The sequence below is a fragment of the Felis catus genome, chromosome B3 (genome assembly GCF_018350175.1).
Source record: "Felis catus isolate Fca126 chromosome B3, F.catus_Fca126_mat1.0, whole genome shotgun sequence".
Lineage (NCBI taxonomy): Eukaryota > Metazoa > Chordata > Mammalia > Carnivora > Felidae > Felis > Felis catus.
In genome coordinates, this window is record NC_058373.1 from 31358430 (window position 1) to 31377844 (window position 19415).

General features: G+C 58.9%; 1 protein-coding gene across 1 annotated transcript; it reads right to left on the reverse strand.

Annotated features, from left to right (window-relative positions):
- Positions 1-503: 503 nt before the first annotated feature.
- Positions 504-18865, reverse strand: CSK (C-terminal Src kinase). The gene is made up of 13 exons (XM_003986947.5): positions 18608-18865; positions 5531-5610; positions 5076-5189; positions 4841-4953; positions 4246-4465; positions 3292-3385; positions 3039-3104; positions 2856-2955; positions 2664-2754; positions 2130-2203; positions 1839-2034; positions 1640-1726; positions 504-1376 (listed from the first exon to the last, which is right to left on the reverse strand). Exons 2-13 carry the CDS (start codon positions 5543-5545, stop codon positions 1194-1196), a joined length of 1353 nt encoding a protein of 450 aa, XP_003986996.1. The 5' UTR covers positions 5546-5610; positions 18608-18865; the 3' UTR covers positions 504-1193.
- Between the last annotated feature and the right edge of the window lie 550 nt (positions 18866-19415).

Here is a 19415-nt window from a genome sequence, read left to right on the forward strand (position 1 = left end):
GGGGCTGGGCACACGTGAGGGGACAGGGCAGCGCTATTACATCGTAGGTGAGTCGTGAGAACCACCGGCAGCTCAGAGCCTCCCCCTCCCTCACTCTCCAGGGTCAGGAGACATTTGATGCAGGAGACACGTATGTTGCCTCCTACCAGGGGGACCCCACTTCCATCCAGTCAGGCTCGGCTTCCGCCCTCCTTGTGCTTGAACAACGTGGCAGCCGAGGTGGCTGGGACCCTCAGACCTTACCCTGTGGACCGGGTCCCAGCAGGACGGTGGGGGAGGGCGGGTGGCGACAGCTCCCCCACGGCAGACACAGGACACTCGCTCGTGCAGCTGACACAAAGCGGCGGCTACATCTCCCGGCCGTGCTCCCCACCCCCCTCCACTCCCAGGGCAAGCACAGCCCCGCTCACAGAGACAGGGGGATGGACAAGATGGCACGGGGACAGGGGGCCGGGCGGGACGGGCAGGCTCGGCGGAGGAAGCGCCGAGGCCGGGCAGCGGAGTCCTCATGGAGTGGTTTATTACGATTCCATCTCACAAGGCAGGTGGGTGGGCGGCAGCGGCACATGAACGAACTCCAAGCCCCTGACAGACGTCTGCCTCGGGCGCATGCAAACAGTGCAACATGGTCAAGCGCAAACACGGGCGACCGAGGCGACACGGGACACGGCACACGGAATGGGGAACAAGGCTGGGGCGATGGGTCCCCAGAGAGGGGCCTGGTCTCCCCAACCCTCGTGGGCAGGACAGGAAAAATAAGATTCGTACTTCTTGTAAAATGCCCATTTGCTGGGTACTTTCTTTCTCCTTATCTTGAAAAATAATAAAAAATAAACACGCAGGAAAAAAATCTCAAAAAAGGAAAGGGATAAAACTCTAAGAAGGCGAGAGATGGGAGGCCAGGGGGAGCCTGACCGCGGTACGGGGGGCGTCTGCCTCACGCTCCTCAGCCCCCTCCCTTCTTGGCCCCTTCAGTGGGGCTCCGGAGCCCCACAGGTGGGTCCATGAGAAAAGGTGCCAGGCCCAGGCGGGGTCTCTGGGAGGCCAGAGGGGGCGCAGGCTGGGTCAGAGGAGAGAGGCCCGCCGGCCCGCTGGGCTCAGTTCAGGCTCGGGCCCGGCAAGTGGGGGCACCGGGTCCACAATCTATCCAGGTTCAGTCCCCGCAGGCCCGAGACCTGGGCGGCGGCTGGCGGTCACAGGTGCAGCTCATGGGTTTTGATGTGCTCGAGCTGCTCCCGGAGCTGCAGGAAGGAGGGCCGCGTGGCGGCGTCCAGGTGCCAGCAGCTCTTCATGACCTCGTAGACCGCGGGCGGGCAGCCGTCCGGGGCGTCCATCTTGTAGCCCTTCTCCACCCGAGGGACGACGTCCTTCAGGGGCTGTGGGCGGGTGGGTGGTATAAGTCCACATGGGGCCTCACCCCCAAGAGGACCCCTACTCAGCTTCGGGGATCCCCTTCAGACCTGGGCCTCAGAGCCTGGCCCAGGAGGTCACCTGGAAGGTCCCAAGGGCAGGCCTGTGGCTTCTAGGCCTCAGAATGGGAGGCAGGGCCCGGAAAGGGCCCCCTCCCCTGCCACCCCCTCCCTTGCTCTAAGCCTCACCCTCAGCCCCAGCCATGCCCTGGCCCCAGCGCCCAACTCACAATTCTTGGGTAAGGCACTCGCCCAAAGGAGTAGATTTCCCAGAGAAGGATTCCGAAGCTCCACACGTCAGACTTTGTGGAGAATTTCTGCCACGTAGATGGGAGAAGCAGTGTCAGACCCTGGGAGGCTGTGGGGGGAAGGGGTGACCCAGGACCCCCGTCCACCGCTCCTCAGGCTCTGGGGAGAGGCCCGCTTCACCTTCTCTCTCAGGGCCTCTGGGGCTGTCCACTTGACTGGTAGCTTGCCCGTGTCCTGGGTGCTGGAGGCCTCCTTGGTGAGGCCAAAGTCGCTGACCTTGGCCACGTTGTCCTCAGACACCAGCACGTTGCGGGCAGCCAGATCCCGGTGCACGAAGTTGTTGCCCTCCAGGTATTCCATGGCCTCACAGACATCTCTGGGACAGAGCCAGCCACATGTCCCCTCAGACAGGGCTCCCACGGCAGCACGGGGTCCGCCCCCCGCCCCCCCAAAGGGTGCTGCTTCACTCACAGTGAGAACTTGAGGAGACAGTCTCCGCCCAGCACCGACCGACCTCTCGACCGCAGATAGTCCACTAGGCTTCCCTGGGGCGGGACAGACAGACCAACCGGCCCCACAGGTCAGACTTGCCCTCCAGCCCTCTGGCATTGTGGGCTGGGGCTGAGTAAGCACTTGAGGGATATACGAGGGGAGGGAAGGAGCAAGGAGGGGTTGGGGTATCACTTCTGAATATCAGATTCTATAAGCTGGACACTGCACTCAGCAGTTTTCATGCATAAATCTCTAAGGTAAACTGTGTTACAATCTCCACTTCACAGATGAGGAAACTGAGGCTTGGAGAGGTGACACAACTTGTCCAAGGTCATAGGGAATAAATGATGAGTCAGGACAAAAGCTGAGCCCTGCCTGGTGACTTCAGAGCTCAGTTGTGGAGAGGGGCCTGGGGGAGCAGGGACCAGAGGGCGTGGTAAGGGGTTTGGGGCAGTTGGAAAGCCCAAGTGTTCGGCTCCGGAGTGGGGATGGGATCTCGGGGCAGGTGCACACCTTGGCCATATACTCAGTGACGATGTAGAGCCCGCCCTTCTCTTCCACGATCACGCCCAGGAGCTGTACCAGGTTGCTATGCCGAAGTTGCCTAGGGCAGGATGGCGTGCTCAGAGCCTGCCAGTCAAGCCTCCCCATCTCTTCCCCATCCCGGGGAGGTGACCTCCGCACCCACCCTCGGCCCCGACTCACGTCATGACCGAGGCTTCAGCCAGGAAGGCCTGGGCGGTGGCGTCGTTTTTAATGCACTTGACAGCGACTTTGTTCCCTCGGTAATCACCGAGCATCACGTCTGGGGGAGGAAGGTTGGAGCTTGTCCCCCAGACTCTCCACGGGCCCTTGGCCCTCCCAGGGCTGCCACCCCCTCCCGCTCACCTCCAAACTCCCCCTTCCCGATGGTCTGGAGCAGCTTCAGGTCCTTCATGTTCAGTGCCCAGCCGCCTGGTGGGGGGGAAGGGTGTCAGTGAGAGGTGAAGCCAGGGCAGGGCCCACGGCAGACACAGGTGGGATTACGTGTGTGGAGTGCCCTGGAGGTATCCGGAGCCTCTGGGATGGGGGCAGTGCCAGGGAGCCCGGGTGGGAGGAGGCAAGCAGGCCAGCGAGGACTGGGAGCAGGGATGGCACTCACTGCGGAAGAACTCATCCTGGGCCGCCACCGTGCCCTCCATGACTTTTGGCTTGATGAGACGAGTACAGAGTCCATCTGCGTCTGAGGTGTAGTGCTGCGGAGGGCAGGACAGGCACTCGAGGGCCAGCCCACCGAGCGCCAACAGCTCACATGCACTGCCCGGCTCTGACCACCAGAGGGCGGCGGAGGCCGATCCCACCCAGCCTGGAGCGGCTTTGCGTTGGGAGGGCTCATTTCCCACAGGGGAAGGGACGAGGGCGGCCCAGACTCAGATCCGTGACCCATTCATTTCCCATGCCACCTCACATCCAGGTGCTGGACAGATAGCGGGCTGCTGCTACCACTCCGGGCCTCACCAGCATCCCGAGGCAGAAGGTAAGCCCTGGCTCAGTCCATACATACACTAGCCTCTAGCCAGATGTGGCCAGGACCCTCCCAGCCACAGGCCAAGCCAGTCTAGCAGGGGGAAGGGAGCTGAGAGTGCACGCAGGAGACATCTGGGAGACTTCTGGGGCTACCAGAAGCGAGCTGTGGCCTGAACACGGCTAGGAGAGTGGGCCTTGGGAGTTGCAGGGACACGTGGGCACATCCATGTAGGTGTAGGAGCCTGGCGGACCCTAGCCATCAAGGTGTAGCTCATGAGGACATGCTTACATACACATACTTGGGCATGTAGTTCGGACTGCCTGGAAAGAGGCCGAGTTCTGGGATTAGACAGACTCAGATTCTAGTCCTGGCACCTCTAATTTATAACCATGTGACCCAAAGCAGGTCCCTTAACTGCTCTGACCCTTTGTTTCCCGGCCTGTGAAGTGGGGACAGTGCCACTCTCCCTGTGGTGGCATCGTAGCAGGTGCTTCATCAAGGCGTGAGGAAACACAGGCTCTCAGAGGCTGCACGTGCCGAGGCCACGTGGCCAGAAGCGGTGGTGCTGTGCCGGGTGCCCTGGCTCACCTCCACCAGCTGCATGAGATTCTCGAAGTACACCTCCTCGTCAATGCTGAGCTTGCTGGCGTGGTACATGATGCGGTAGTGCTCCACCTTGCCGTCACAGCTCACGCACAGCGTGTAGTCCCCGGGGTAGTTGGTGCTCTCCCGCACCAGGAACAGACCTGTCTCCGGTGGGCACAGCAGCCGCTCTGCCTGCTCCCGTGTGATCTTGCCATGGAACCAGCTGCGGGAGGCCAGGCCAGGGCTCGTGGTGGCTCAAGGGTACTGACCCCTGCCCCACACATCTGCCGGGCTCCACTTTCTGAAGGCCCCCGGCTCTGGCTGACACCGCACCACGGCCCCCACCGGCTCAGTCAGGTATCAGAGGCCCTTATGTCCTGCCTCCCACCCTTCTTCCTTCAGTCCTCCTCCCGGGCCTGCCCCCCGCCTTTGAGGTCCAGTACCCACACCCTTCCCCTCATCTTGAGAAGCCTTCACACATTCCCTCCCCCCCCCCACTCTTGCCTCTGTTTTCGTGAGTCTTCTAGGGGAACCAGGCCTTCTTGCCCTCCTTCCTCCCCAGACTGGGAGACCCCAACTCCTCCTCAGCAGTACTCACGGCATGAGGCTGAGCTTGGTGCCTGCCTTCACACCCTCCCGCTTCTGGACGTAGTTGGCTGGGATGATGCCCTCACGGCCCACCTTGTTCTTGGCTTTGTACCAGTTTGGGTCCTGGAGAAATGGAAGCCCAGACACACTCTCAGGCCCACCGTACCCTGCAGGGGAGCCCGGACCCAGCAGGAACACCCGGAGGTGGGAGGGGGTAGGTGTGGGCACGTGAGGTCCCTCATTACCTTGGTGACGGCCACAATGGTGAGCACGTCTCCTTTGCAGAAGGGAAGGTCCTGCTCGGCAGTGCCGTGGAAGTTGTACTTGGCAATACATTCTGTACCGGACGGCCAGGCGGCCTGCGGGGCAGGCGGCAGGTGGGCGGGTGGATGCAGCCCGGGGCCCACCTCCACCCACTTGCCCACCCACTCTTGAAGTCACAGCCTCCTGGTTGGCCTCTGTGAGCCTGAGTGAGGTGCTCCTCCCCATGAGAACTCGGGGGGCCTTCCAGCTGAGATTCCCCCATCTCTCCCAGATCTGTACTCCCATCTTCAGGGTCCTGGGTCTAACAGCGCACCCTAGAATCTTCCCTTGTTGAAAGCCAGGGTTGGGAAAAGGGGAGCAGGTCTATGTGAGCCCTCATTCTCTCTCTTCTGCTCAGCACGCCCTCAACTGCCCTAGACCCCTGCCCCCATGGTACCTGTATTGCTGACATCTTCTCAGAAGATCTGGCGTCCCCGTGTCACAGGAAGGCCAACCTGTCACTTGGTACCATGAGAGCTGCAGGGAGAAAGGGAAGATTGAGGAGGGGTGTGAGGAGCCGGTCTCCCCGACTCACGGAGCTCCCACTCCTTCCCTGCAGCAATGTGAACAGGTACCAAAGGCCCCCAGAGCCGGAAGCTGGGCCAGGGCCATCCTCTCCAGTCTCAGCCGGCTGAGCGCACTGGATAGGGAGGAAGCAGGAGCACAAAGGCGGAGGATCCTCAGGGACAGAGGGGTCACCGACCCTAAGCCCACAGGGGCCTCACAGCCCAACTGAATGGCCAACACAGGCAAAGGAAGCTCAGAGGTGAGCAGCACCAGTGCCACCCACCCCACGAGCCCCAGGCCCGGATGTGACTTATGTGGTCTGTGGGGGAAGGGAGCCCAGGGCAGCTGTGTGAACCTGGGGAAGGTGCAGTGCAACCCGGGAAAGTCACTTGTTCTCTGTGGGCCTCATAGTTCCTCTGCCTATAAAAACGTGCCCGGGCAGTACGTCTACAGCCAAATGTACATCCCAGTCGCCCCGCATCTAGGTGCACCCACAAGAGAAAACAGGGCTGGTGTCCTCTGAGATAGGCACGAGAGTGCTCACGCAGGATGACTGTAACCAACCTCACGCTGGGAACTGCCCAGATGCCCATCAAGAGTCAGATGGGTAAACTGTGGCACGGTCACGAGTGGGGCGCCGCATAGCAGTGGACGTGGATGTTCAAGAGCACAAGGACAAACTCCCGAGTAGTAGTAACCGAGCCACCAGACTGAAGAGGACAGACCGTGTGACCCCGTTCACAATGCATATGCCACATCCACGGTGCACCATGGCGAGTGCCCTCGGGAGGGGGCGGCGTGACTGGAGGTGGGGGAGGGGGGTTCGCTCTGTGGCACCCTTATGATTGGCGCACTTTTTGGTGTGTAGGTTTACTTCAATAAAGTCAAGCCCCTCCAAAAAAGCTACCCCAGCCAATGCATACCCCAAGGGCAGTAAGCTAATCCGTCCCGCACATACTTTGCGGCCCCTGCTCCAAGCTCCCTGGCCTGCTGGCATTTTCCCAAAGCCCAGAGCCCTTGTGTACCTGTCTCAGGAAGTAGACAGGCTAGGGCTCCTGTTCTCTTTTTACAGATGGGGAAACTGAGGCAACTGAGGTGTAGACAGGGCCAGTGACTTCTCCGTGGGTACAGTGTGTTAGAAGAAGAACTCCATGAGCCCTGTTCCCAGGCTCATTTGACAGGATGGACCAGGTCTAGGGCCGGCTGTAATACCACCTTCCCCAGGCCAGGCAGTGGGAAGAGACGCCAGCATGCACACATCTCAGAGGGGTTGGGGTGTGAGGCAAGGCCTGCAGGGTGTAGGCGGGTTTCTTGGAGCCCCAGAGCCGAGCCCTAAAGAGCGGAGGGCTTAGACGGCAAGAAGGCTGGCCGGAGAAGGCGCCCCTCCTTGGTGTGACAGCTGAGCAAGGGTGTCCAGGCAGACAGGGACAGCCGTGAGGAACTGGCCTGGCTGCAAGCTCGTGGGGAGGGAGGGTGGGAAGCAGACCCTGACCATCTGAGCACCCTACCAGTCTGCTGTCAGGAGACGGTTTGGAGGTGGGCCCGCCTGGCATAAACCCTGCAGGGTGGCAGGAGCTTCAAATGACAATGTGAGGAACCGGGGTTTGCTTCTGGGGACCTCAGCCGAGAAGCGCGCGGCTGAGGAGAGCAGAAGCCAGGGAGTGCCACCACCACTCCCAGGCCTCACTCCTGCTTCAAGTCAGGCAGACCTGGCTCTGTGGAGCGTGCAACTCAGAAGAATGACTCAACCCTTCTGAGCCTCAGATCCCTCGCCCTGAAAGGCCTCCCCTGCAAGCAGGCTGTGGAGGGAGAGAAGGAGAGCCCTGGACTGGGAGGGTCTGGCACAGGGCTTGCCATAAACCCCCTCCCTCTCCTCCAGACAAAACGGCTTCCCTTCCTCCCAGGGTACACAGTGCTTCTTGTCCCCGGACGCCAGCCCGTCAACCTCTGCTGTCAGCACAGGGAGACGGGGGCCCACCAAGGCTGAGCCTAGACACCTCCCCCCAGCATCAAACAAGTTCAGGTGACTGGGTTGGGGTCAGGAACCACCCGCTGGGCTCCACAAGCGGTGGTGAGCCGTGAGCTTGTCTTACCCCCGTTCTATAAAAGCGGAAACTGAGGCTCACAAGGCTGAACACCTTGTGTGAAGTCACACGGCTAGTTACAGGCGACAGGGTTCCACTGGGGTTGGCTGGGTCCTCGACCTTCAGGACTCTGAACACGGGCTCTGCTAGCTTTCCACATCCCCATGCCTCCTCTCCCTACCCCACCCCCCCTCCAAACTCGCCACCACTACGCCACCACAGAGGGTGTGGAGACTGTGGCACCGTTAGTCACCCTCCCTGCTGTCAGTTTGCAAACACTCCCTTCCCGGCCTGCAGCTGCTGCTGCCGCCTCCCCACTGACTTGAGGATAATAATAAAAATAATAACGGGCCCTGTTTTCTGAGCACTTATTCTGTGCCAGGCCCTGCCCTTGGCACATAATGGCTCATCAAATCCTCTACCAACTGATGCTATTCTTACCCTCATTTTACCTACGAGGACCCTGAGCGAGGTCAAGAGGCAAGGTGGCCTTGCCTGAGGTTTATACCTCCAGTAAGCATCCTGCTCTGCTCAGATGTCAGATGCCCGAGCCCCTGCACCATGCCCTGGGAGCATCATGCCCCAGGAGCACCATGCCCCGGGGCCACATTGGCCTAGAAAAAGGACAATGCAGGGCAGAAGAGAAGCCAGCGGTCGTGCCCAGAGTGGGGACAAACCCACCTAGAGTGGTTGGGGGCGGGGGGCGGGGCTTCCTTGAGGGGCTGGGCTATGACAACCACAGATCTGGAAAGCAGGGGGAGGAACTGACTCCTCTCCCCTTCTCTATGGGCAATGACTTTGGGACCAGTTTTTCCATCCACGCACTGGGGTAGTGATAACCCTGCAACACCTGGGGCTGCTCTGAGGACTGGAGCTGCCGGAACCCACTGCAAGCCGTGGGCTCTCTCTGACAGCTCCTCTCTGGTGAAGTCACAAGCCCAGGGTGGCTCAGTAATCTCCCTCCTTAAGGCCCCGAGGGTCCAGGGGCCATCCTCCTCCAGGTTAGAGACTAAGAGCCAGAAGGGCTGGAGGAACTATAAGGAACCTAGGCTTCTAGTCTGGCCTGGGCCGGGCACACAGGGGTCCTTTCTGGGTTATGTGAACCTGCTTTCAAGCTACTTTGTGGAGTCAGAGGCTCTGAGTCCTGGTCCTGGCTCTGCCACCAATTTGCTATGTGTGTGACCTTGGGGGAGTCACCTGGCTTTTCTGGGACTTGCTGGCTCTCCAGCACCTCCGCCAGACCCGTGTCCCACCTGCTGTTTCCACCTCCCTGCCTATTGCTCCCTCTCTACTCCTTCTCTCTTCTTTGCCCAAGGAACCTCCTCTCAACCTCCGGGATGCAGTTGAGGAATCGCTTCTGTTTCACATGTGCCTAAACATCCCTGTGGAACCGTTTGTGGTAGCAAGAGACTGGGAGACAACCTTTCATGTTCATCAGTAAGCGATCAAGTAATAAATGGCCCGATATCCCTAAAACGTAACGAAAATTCCAGCGGTGACAGGACCCAAACAGAGTTTCAGGTGCTGACACAGAGCACCCCCCAGTTCAAGTCGCTGAAGGAAAAGCTGCTGGGGGGAGCGAGACAGTGACACGGCTTCCAAAGACCACTCCGCAGATTAATCGAAGGAAAAAGCACCTGCACAACAGGTAGGTCTGACAGACACCTTGTTAACCAGGCGATCGAATTAATAAGCATCACCCACACTGAGAGGAACGACACGGAGTGGAGCGCCCCCTGCTACGACGAACGGAGGAGGGCACAGGGTCCCTGGGCGGTATTCTGGCAGAGCCGGCTAACACGACTCACATCAGGAAGGTGCAGTCAGGCACAGCCCCAGCAACTGGCTTGGACTCTTGAAGTAAATGTCGTAAAAAACAAAACAAACAAACAGAGGCTGGGGAATGTTCTAGATTAAACAGAACACTAAAGAAATGGGACAAAACAACAAAATGGTATTCATGTGAGGTGAAGGAGGTGTGTTAACTAACCTTACTGTGGTTAACTGGTTAGCAATACAGGTACACCAAATCACCACACCTTAAACTTATGCAACATCTTAAGTCAGTTACACCTCAGTCAAGCTGGAAGAAAAGGAGAAAGGAACATGACAACAAGATTCAATGAATGATCCTGAACTGGATTCTGGCTCAGAGGGAAAAAATAGTAGCTATAAAAATCATTCGAGGACAGTTAGGAAAATGGAAATGTTAGGTAATATTATGGAATTTTAATGTTAATTTTCTTAAGTGTGATCATGGTGCTGTGATTATGTAAGAGGTGCACGCTCAAGTACTTAGAAATGAAAGATGATGCTCACGCTAATGCTCAAACTGGCAAAAAACCACATATACTCACATGTGTAGGTATACAAAAGAGGTACCGAGCACAGCAAAATGTTAAGACTTGGTGAATCTGGGTAAAGGATACACGGGTATTCGTTATACTATTATTTCAGCCTTTTCTTTTATTATTATTGAGTTTTTGTTAAGTCATCCCTACCCCCAACGTGGGGCTCGAACTCACAATCCCGGGATCAAGGGTCGCGTGCTCTACTGACTGAGCTGGCCTGGGGCCCCTACTTCAGCTTTTTAGTAGGTTTGGAACACTCCACATTTAAAGGCTGTGACAAAAGGCAAGGGGCAGGACACCCATCTTCCATGTTATGTTAAAAGTTGTGTTTTTTAAGGGGACACACAAGTCATTCTGTAAGTCAGACATGCACAGATTATCTTTGAAAGAGAAAACGGGCAACAGCAGTTGCCTCTGGGTAAGAAGGGGGGAGTCAAGTTTAAGGGAAAATTACTTTTACGGTGCATTTGCTATTTTGTCCTTCTTGGTTTTTTTTTTTTTAAACCACATGTATCTATTACTAACTTCCCCCTAAAAGGAAGATTGAAAATAAATCACTTTTTGAAAACCACCCCTGCCAGGAGCATTCCTTAGTTCCCCGGCTGTGCTGGCTGCTCCAGGCCTCTGCAGCCTCTCACACATCCCTGCGCTCCAGTGAGAAACTCACTGATCCTGGCCTGGGAGCTCTGCAGGGGGAAGGCCGGGAGCTGACTCATGTCCCCAGCAAGGGCTGAGCCCAGAGTGGCAGCTCAGTGAATGAGTGCTGAATGAATGAATGAACCAACAAAGGAAAGGAGGAAGCAAGGCCGGCTGCATCACACCGAGGTCCCATAACTGACGGGACTATATTTAACCCCAAAGGGACAGCAGCTGTCACCACACCCACAGAGGACTAGGGGACAGGGGGCTTGGAACTCTGTGAAGTCAGCGTTTCACGCTGACTTCCTGCCCCAAACCCTGCTCCCAGCAGTCCTTGTGCTGGGGTCCCGGGAACAGGCCGGGCATTATGCCCAAGCACTGAGGTCAGCGGCTGCAGCCTCAGGCAGGCCTTTCTTGGTCGCCCAGGCTGGTGGGGAGGGGAGAAGAAAGGAGAACTGGGAGCCCAGAAACTCCCCGGTTGCCCTTTCCCTGCCCTGGGGGCAGCTGTAGCCCTCACAGTCTATCATGTGTCCAAGGCCGGGGCAGGTCAAGGGGCTCCTTGCCCTGCCCCCCTCACCAAAACTCCACTGCCTAATGGGGCGTGGGAGCCTTCAGTAACTGTTTACACCCATCTAAAAATACCCACCGAAAAGGGAAGTGCACAAGGGACCCTGTGGCCCCCAGAGACTTCGGTCCTGCCACAGGACCCAGCTGGAGTGTCTGGGGGGGCAGGGGTGGCCACCAGAGCAACAGGCATGTTCACTATGCCTTCTCATTCTTTGAGCCAGTGTTTCAGGAGCCTCCCTGTGCAATCAGCCCCTTGCTTGGTGGGCCAGGATGGACAGGAGGAGGAAAGGGCCCATGAGACGCCAGGGGGCTCTGAGAACTCCACTCATCTGTCTCTCTTCTGTGTCCGGCCCAGGGCCACCACCAAAATGCAGTCCTGCTTCTGTCCTCTTGGCTACCAGACGATCACGGCCAGGTATGCTCAGTGACCCAACAGACAGGAGAGACAGGGGCAACCCGGGAAGGCTTCCAGAAAGAAGGGGAGGGGAAGTGAGAGGATTTCAGTGAAAGCAATTGGGAAGGGGGGTGTGCTAGACCAGACCAGAATTAAGCTTCCAAAACTGGGATACGGAGGGAGTTAATTAAGGCAGAAAAAGGCTCAGGGTGGGGGTCCACATAGGCTCTGAACCAGCCCGGAAGTTCTGATCAGTCACAGGACAGATAATAAGTAAAACTGAATTTCCGATGTGGGCACGCCCCTCTGAAAGAGCAGTGCACCTGAGGAGGGTGGGGCACCGCCAGCAGTCAGGCTGGTTTGGCAGCAGTAAAATCAGCCCCACCTCTAGTTCTGCAAAGGACACTTGGGCTGAAGGCACTGTGATGCTCTCCCCCTCCCACCCCCTGCCACACACCAGGCTGTGGGGCTGGAGGGCTCCCACTGACCCAGGCAGGCAGTCCAGAGTGCTCAGCATACCCACTGCCCGTCTCAGGGTCAGGCACTGCAGAATTGGGCACAAGACCCTTGGAGATGCCTAAACCTCCTGGGGGTCAGGAAAGGGCTGAAAGGATGGCCCCACTTCGACTCCAGAGTGTGCTGCCTGACCCTCCCTCTGCCAGCCACGGGCCTCCCTCAGCCTTCAGCACCCCTGCCCCAAGGGTAGGGGTGAGTTTAACGGCTGACAAATGTTTAAAACTAAATTACAGCAACTCACTGGCTTTTTCCTGCCTCCAGTGGCTTGTGGGACCGGAAATCCCATCTAGTGGTTTGGGAGAGGTGGGGGCTGGAGTCACAGAAGGCTAATGGGGAGCCTCCTCCCCCAGGCACCACTGCGGCCTGAGGCTGACACTCTTGGCCCAGAAAGGTTTCTAATTACCGCTCAGGAGCCTAATTACCTACATGCACTGGGCAGCAGGGACTTGGGGCTTCCCCAGGGCCCTAACACAGGCCTCTGTTCTCCTGCCCCCAGCATAGGCTATAGCCTTTGCGTGTCCATTTGCCTACATTTACGTATAGCCTCTCAGCACTGACCTCCAACAGACACTTAACAATGATGAGTGTTAGGGGCCCCTGGGTGGCTCAGTCAGTTAAGCGTCCAACTTTGGCTCAGGTCATGATCTCACGGTTCGTGGGTTTGAGTCCTGCGTTGGGCTCTGTGCTGACAGCTCAGAGCCTGAAGCCTGCTTCAGATTCTGTGTATCCCTCTCTCTCTGCCCCTCCCCAACTAGCACTCTGTCTCTGACTCCCCCCTCCCCCCAAAATAAATAAAAACGATAAAAAAAAAAAATGAGTGTTGGCCCCTACCTTGAAGCCTCCTATGCACATTACAGGTGGGGGGGACTGAGGGCCAGAGGCCCAGGAACTAACAACTTTGGCCCCCAGATTCTTGGTCTCTCCATCTCAGAACTGGGACCCACAGAACACAGAACTCAGAAGGTAAAGCTATGGGGGCCCAACGCGAAGGACTTCCGGTCTTGCTACCCACCTGAGGAACCTCCTCCCCTAGCAGGATGGGCTGTAAAAATGAAAGTATGAGATAAGAGCCCACTGACCCAACCCTATGTTACTTACTTAATCCTCAAAAACCCCCGTGAAGTTTTACTGTTGATCTCTGTTTGATAGAGGAGGAACCAGGCTGACAGGACACCCACCTTTCAAGGGGTAGAGCAGGGATTTGAACTAAGATCTGTCTGAACTTGGTCAAGAGAGAAACCTCCAGCCTTTCCTTGGGTAGGACGGATGACACTCGGAAAAAGGGCAGCTAGGTGAGAGCGGGCGGCTGAAGGCAGGTCTGCCTAGAGCTTGGCCCTCCTGCTCTGGAAGCAGAAGTTACATGGGTGCCCAATCCTTGCTCGTCTGCCATATCCTGCATCGCACAGAGAGGCCAACAGTCTGTCCATAGCCACAAAGCAACTAGGGAAGCCAACAACTCTAGGGAAGGCAGAAGCTCCAAGCGAGGAACTCAAACACTTCTTGATTTTCATGGCCTTTCCCTTCTAGGAAGCCCTCCTGGCTGCTGCAGCCTACGCAGCTCCCCGGCTTCCGAGCTCCCACCAGCCCTGCCAGGAAGTGGAACCACAGGCCTCCCCTGACTCCTCTCTGCGTCTCTACTGGCCAGCAGGGGGGCTCTCAGGGTTTTCTTCATTCTGCCCTCCAGTCTCCCTGCAGCGTGGACGGCACGGGATGACAGCACAGGATGACAGCATAGGATGACGGGGCCTGGGTAAAGACCAGGTGTGGGGCTGGACAGGGCTGAGAAGCAACAGCCAGGGTGGGCAGGCGTCAGATGACACCCAGGTTCTCACCCGCCCACAAGGCTTCCAACCGTGCAGAGAGCAGCACAGGCAGGGGGGCGCCTCTCTTCTGCTTGTTCCTGCAGCTCTGGGCCCAGATCACACGGAAGGGGCGGGTGTGGGGGGGAGCAGGGGGACGGAGGGAAGCTGCGGTTGGAGGCCCAGCCCCGCTGAGGCGTACACAGCTAGTGTGTGATGAGAAGCTCCTCTCATCACAGTACCTCAAAACCAGGAAGAGAAACTGAGCAGGCAGAAAGGGCAAGCTAGGCTGTGTGGGGCCCTCAGGTCCCTGGGGGGCTGCCAAGGGGCGTTCCGGGACAGTGGCTGGACAAAACATTTCCCCTTCTGGGCCTCAGTCTCCCCACAGGAAAAATGAGATTCTCTCCCTGGTCCTGCCAGCCTGCCTGATTGGTGCAGGCTGCATCATGCCGATAAGACAGACGCCCCCCGGTTGGTGGAGGACTCCTGATCCCCCAGTGGGCTCTGGCCTCTCCTGGGAAGCAGGGGCTTGGCCTCTGAAGCTAGCCTCGCCCTGCTCACTTCTCCCCTCAGCCACACAGGGAGCACACTAGCTCTTCCTTCACCAGCTCTTTATTTTTAGGTCTGAATTTGACTTTAATCATTACTTAGCGGATTCTATTTCCAGCCCTCGAATGAAGGGACCCACAGGAGAGGAGGAAGGGAGGCAGTGCTCCCTGCCTGGCATGGGGGGCAGCCTGCTCCTCCACCCATCCTGTCCCCAACGAAGGCAGGGGGGAATGAGAAACACCCAAAGGGTTTGCCCCAGCCAGGCCAGCATCTTGCAGGGGACCCCACCCTGTGACCTCATCCCAGCCCAAACTGTGGGACAGGAGGGCAGTTGTAATGCCCACTTCCCCTGAGCCAAGACCGGGGTGGAGGGAGACATTCCACAGGCAAAAAGTCTAGTGGCTAGAATCTGAGGTCATGTGCCTGGGGATCTCTGTATTGAATGGCTCACCTGGGGGAGGGCCTCCCGTGAGTATCGGGCTGCCTTAGGGTCATCTGGGACTATGGTCTCTTAGGCCCAGGAGTGCCAGGTTGAGACTGATTTCCTCCTACTGCCCATGGGGTGGCCCCAGGAGGGTATTCCCAGTTACTCTGGTCTCCACAGAAGCAGAACAAGGGGAAGCAGGGGGTGTGCTCAGGTCAGACCCAGAACACCTGCCGAAGAGGAGGCCGCTAATGCACGAAACTTTCCCAGTGATTTGTGGACCATCCATGTTCCCTTCCAACTCCCATCTGGGAGACTGGAATCCCTGCCCCACCCCCACCTCCAGTTTTCTTCCCTTCCCCCCACCACTGGGAAAGGGTAGGGAGACGAGGCTGGCATGCTGTCCCTGGGTTGGGGCTCAGGATGCCTGGGCTCCTTGCCCAAGTTTTGGTTTTCCCAGGGAAAGTAGGCCTCTGTCTCCACTGGGGGAATTCAGGGGTGGCCTAGGAAGCAGCCGAAACCAGGGGCAGGCAGCGGCCGGTTTCTCAGAGGATAGACCTTGTCCGGTCAGCTCTGGTGCTGGCAAAGGGGGATGGGGAGGGTCAGGCCCCAGAAACCAACCAGCAGCCCATCTTCCCAGGGTCAGGTCCATGCCCAACCATAGCCCAGTACCTCAGGAACAGAGAGTTTCAGAAGGGTTCCATGGGCAAAGCCTCGCCCTGCTGGGTGGACCCACCAGCCAACTCTGGCCCAGGTGTCATCCCCACACGTTAAGGCAGCCTGCACTTGGGTCCCCTGTGAACCCTAACCTTCCCTTACAAAGTGCTTATTGGGGGCCCGGGGCTGCACCAGGTACGTTCTAAGTACTTCGGTTAGTTCATTCACACTCTCCTCAGATTCCCGTCTGGCCCAGGTAAAGCCATCCTTTTGTGTACATAAAAGAACCCCATCTCAGAGGGTGACCTGTCCAAGGCCCCTCCGTGCTGGCCTAAATCGCGCAGCTGGGCGGGGAACATCGGATGGGTGCCAAGCTGCCCACTCTTTCCAATACCCCAGGCTGCTTTGGGGCCTGTAGTAACAACAGCTATACCAGCGACAGATGGGAACAACAATGCGCGCGCTTAGTACGAGGGTTTGGGTGACGCTGCTGCAGCGGAGCTACTTGGAATGCGGTGTAGCTTCTTAGAGGTGAAGTTACACAGACTGAGAAAATGCCCAGAAACACAGAATGAAGCGAAAAAAGGTGTCATGGCGCGCATACTCAAATGACAACAGAGATGAAGTGTGTGTGTGTGGGGGGGGGGGGTGGAATCAGGAAGAGACAGGCAGGGAACTCTAAAATGCAAACGGTCACTGCTGGTGAAGAAATTGTGATTTCTGTTTTGTTTTCTAAGTCTTCCTATAGTGCTGCTTTGTTACTTTATGCATTAAGAAAGTAATCCATATGTAGTTTTCCCATGAGATCAGACTTGGTTCCCTGGGACCCATCTGGCCCCCAGCTCTGGCCCTGATGTCTGGAACATCTTCTACCGTGGGATGGCCTTTCTGATATGCAACAGCCCCTCAGGCACCTCAGGGTCTCTCCCTACCTTCTCTTTCCCAGACCGAACACCTCTTTCTTTGGGGACTATGTGTCAAGGCTTTCAAATGCCTCAAAAGGTGGGGCCCAGAACTGGACGCAGGCCGTTCTGCCCAATCAGGCCAGGTGGCAGCTTGTTTGGGTGGCTGGATCACACTGTGTATCCCGGGCCTCAGCCCCTGCCTGTACTCTGGGCTGCTCAATGGTAGCTCAACCTCTTGGGGCCTGGTGCCCTCGGCAGTGGCCCCGGAGACTATCATCTGGTCCTTCCTTGCCCCTGACCCAACACAGAGAAAAGAGCAGCCACTTCTGAGAGGGAGGAAGGCACTAGGCTCACCAGATAAAAAACACATCTCTGCACATGTGCTAGCCTGAAGCCAGAACCCTTTTCTACAAAGGCCTTGGGACCCTGGAGCTGCACCCACACAGCTCACGGTTGGTATAAAGTGCCCAACAGTCAGGCCTCAGCCCCAGGCCCTCAGGCTGCAAAGGAAGTTTAGGGCTGGGTGGGGGGCTGGGTGACGGGAGTCTCTCAGGCCCACCACCTCTGGGTCCCTTCCACCAAGCATGTTGGGGCAACCGTTAAAAAACCCTACATCAAGAGCAGAGTCCTGAACAGGACGAAACCACCGACGGCCCCAAGGGGGCCCAGACACAGCTCAGCATCCTCCAAGGAACCTCCTATCCCTCCAGGGAGCAAGAGGATCCTGCCACACTCCCAACCTTCCTCCTGCTGCCTTTGCCCTGTTCCTGCTGGGGCCCCTCCAAGAAAAGACACTGGGATCACCAAAGTGTGGGGGGCTCGAACAGGCCCCCTGGGTGTCCCCACTCTGACAATGCTCCTATGCCAAGGCTGTGGAAACAGGGCTCTCACCTTCCCCATCTGGATCCCATTCATGTTCTGAACTTGGCTGCTTCTGTGCCAGCTAGACCACATGTGTGGGAGGCTTGGGTCAGGACTGACTACCAGGTTGTTTCAACTTAGCGCCAGGGCCACACCAGACAAGGTGCCCCTCTCCCACCACATCCTGTCAGTGGGACCCAGCCTCAGGCACCAAGGGGAAATCCCATGGGCAGTGCTGATGCTGCCTGAGTCCAGACCCAGGCAGAGCTGGGGCCGGAAGCCCTCTGCAGGGAAGCACGTGTTCACCCCACAAAGTCCCTTGGGTCAGGCTGGGGGCCTGGGTCCTTGGTGGGTGAAGGTCCCTGCCTGGTTTCCCTCCATCCACAGGAGTCCAGCTCTGTAGAGCAGAGGATGAACGAACAGACAGCCCGGCCCTGCTAGAGGCCTAAGGTAGCAACTTCCCCCTTTGAGCTTCAGTACCCTGGTCCACAAAATGGGAGGGGAGGTGAACCCCCAGTTAAGCTCCAAGGATCTGGTGGCTGGACACGCCTCTTCCTGACACCCGGCCTGGGCCCTGAGAAGCCTGGGAGAATGAGTTGACTAGGCTGCCAGGAGGTGGGAGCATGGTCCTGATGCCCAGTGTCACGTCCACCCACACAGAGGCCCTGCCCAGTCTCCCCACCCAAGGGTCACAGGTCCCTTGGCTTAGGCCTTGTCTTCTGGGAGGCAGACAGGCTCAACCTCTGGCAGGCTCCAGGGAGGTGGCTGGGCCCTGGACTTCGTAGAGCCAGCCGGCTCCTCTCAGTGGGGGGATGAGGGAAGGTGCAGGATAAGGCAGGCCAGGGAACCTGCAGGGAGGGCCCCGGCAGGGAATGGCAAAGTGCCCACTCTCCAGGGCCCTGGCCCATGCTGCCCCTCCTTCCAGGCTCCAGCCAGCCCCAACACGGCGGGGAAAGGAGGGGACAGACTCGGAGTGGCCTGAGACAAGTCTGTGGGGCTCACAGGGCAGTACCTCCCTGGTGAGCTCCCCTCCCAGTCGGGCTGACATCGACTCCCGGGAGAATTCGAACCCGGGAAGGAGGGGGTAAGGGAGGTGGGGGATGGGAGTGGACGTGACCGCAGCTGCAACGGAAGCAACAGAAGCGGGACGCGCGACCTCCACCCTCATCCCCTCGAGAAGCACTTGGACGCCCACCTCCTCCAGGCCCTCCAGGCACTCACCTCTCTCGGGGCACTGCGGTCCGGGCCACCTCGCTGCGGGCAGCATCAGCGGCCTGCGGGACGGTCCATGCGGCCAGGGGGGAGGGGAGGGGCGCAGGGGTCCCCGGGGGGTGCGGTACAAAGAGGTATTGGTGCGAAAAGAGGGGGAGGAGGGACGGCCAGACAGAGGCAGGGGGATGGCCGCGCGGCCCGGGTCGGGGAGGGAAGAAAGGCGGGGGAAGGGGGGCGGGAGGGAGTCGGGGGGAGGAAACAATGTAGCCGGCGCGGCCCCGGCAGAGTTCCGCTTCCGAACGCCGCCACCGAGGTTCGAGTTTGGAACGTCGCGCCGGCTGCCGGGGGGCTGCCCCGGACGCTGGATCGGGGGCCGCGGGGGCTCCCCGAGCTCCACGCCCCGGAGGCTCTGGCGGCCACAGGCTGGCTGGGGCGGGAGGGACGGCTGGCCGGGGGACGGCCCCGACGGCGGCGCGGCCGGGCGGTCGCCCCGCTCGGACCCCACCCCGGCAGGCCCCCCGGGCAGGGTGCGGGGTGGGGCGGGAGCGGGAGGACGGCGGCGGTGTCTGCGGCGGCGGCCAAGCTCCGTTTGCCCGGGGCTCCGCTGGGAGGAAGCTCGCAGGCCTGGCGAGAGGAAGCGCGGCCCGGATCCTCCGCCCGCGGCAGCGCGCCTGCGCGAGGGGGCCTGCCCGGCGCGCGGCGGGGCGTGGGCCGGAGGAGCGGCGCCCCCTGCCGGGCGCCGGGGGCACTGCGGGGGGTGTGTCCGCGCCCACGCCCTGCCCCCACCTGCCGGCCAGCGCTGAAGTCTCCCCAAGGT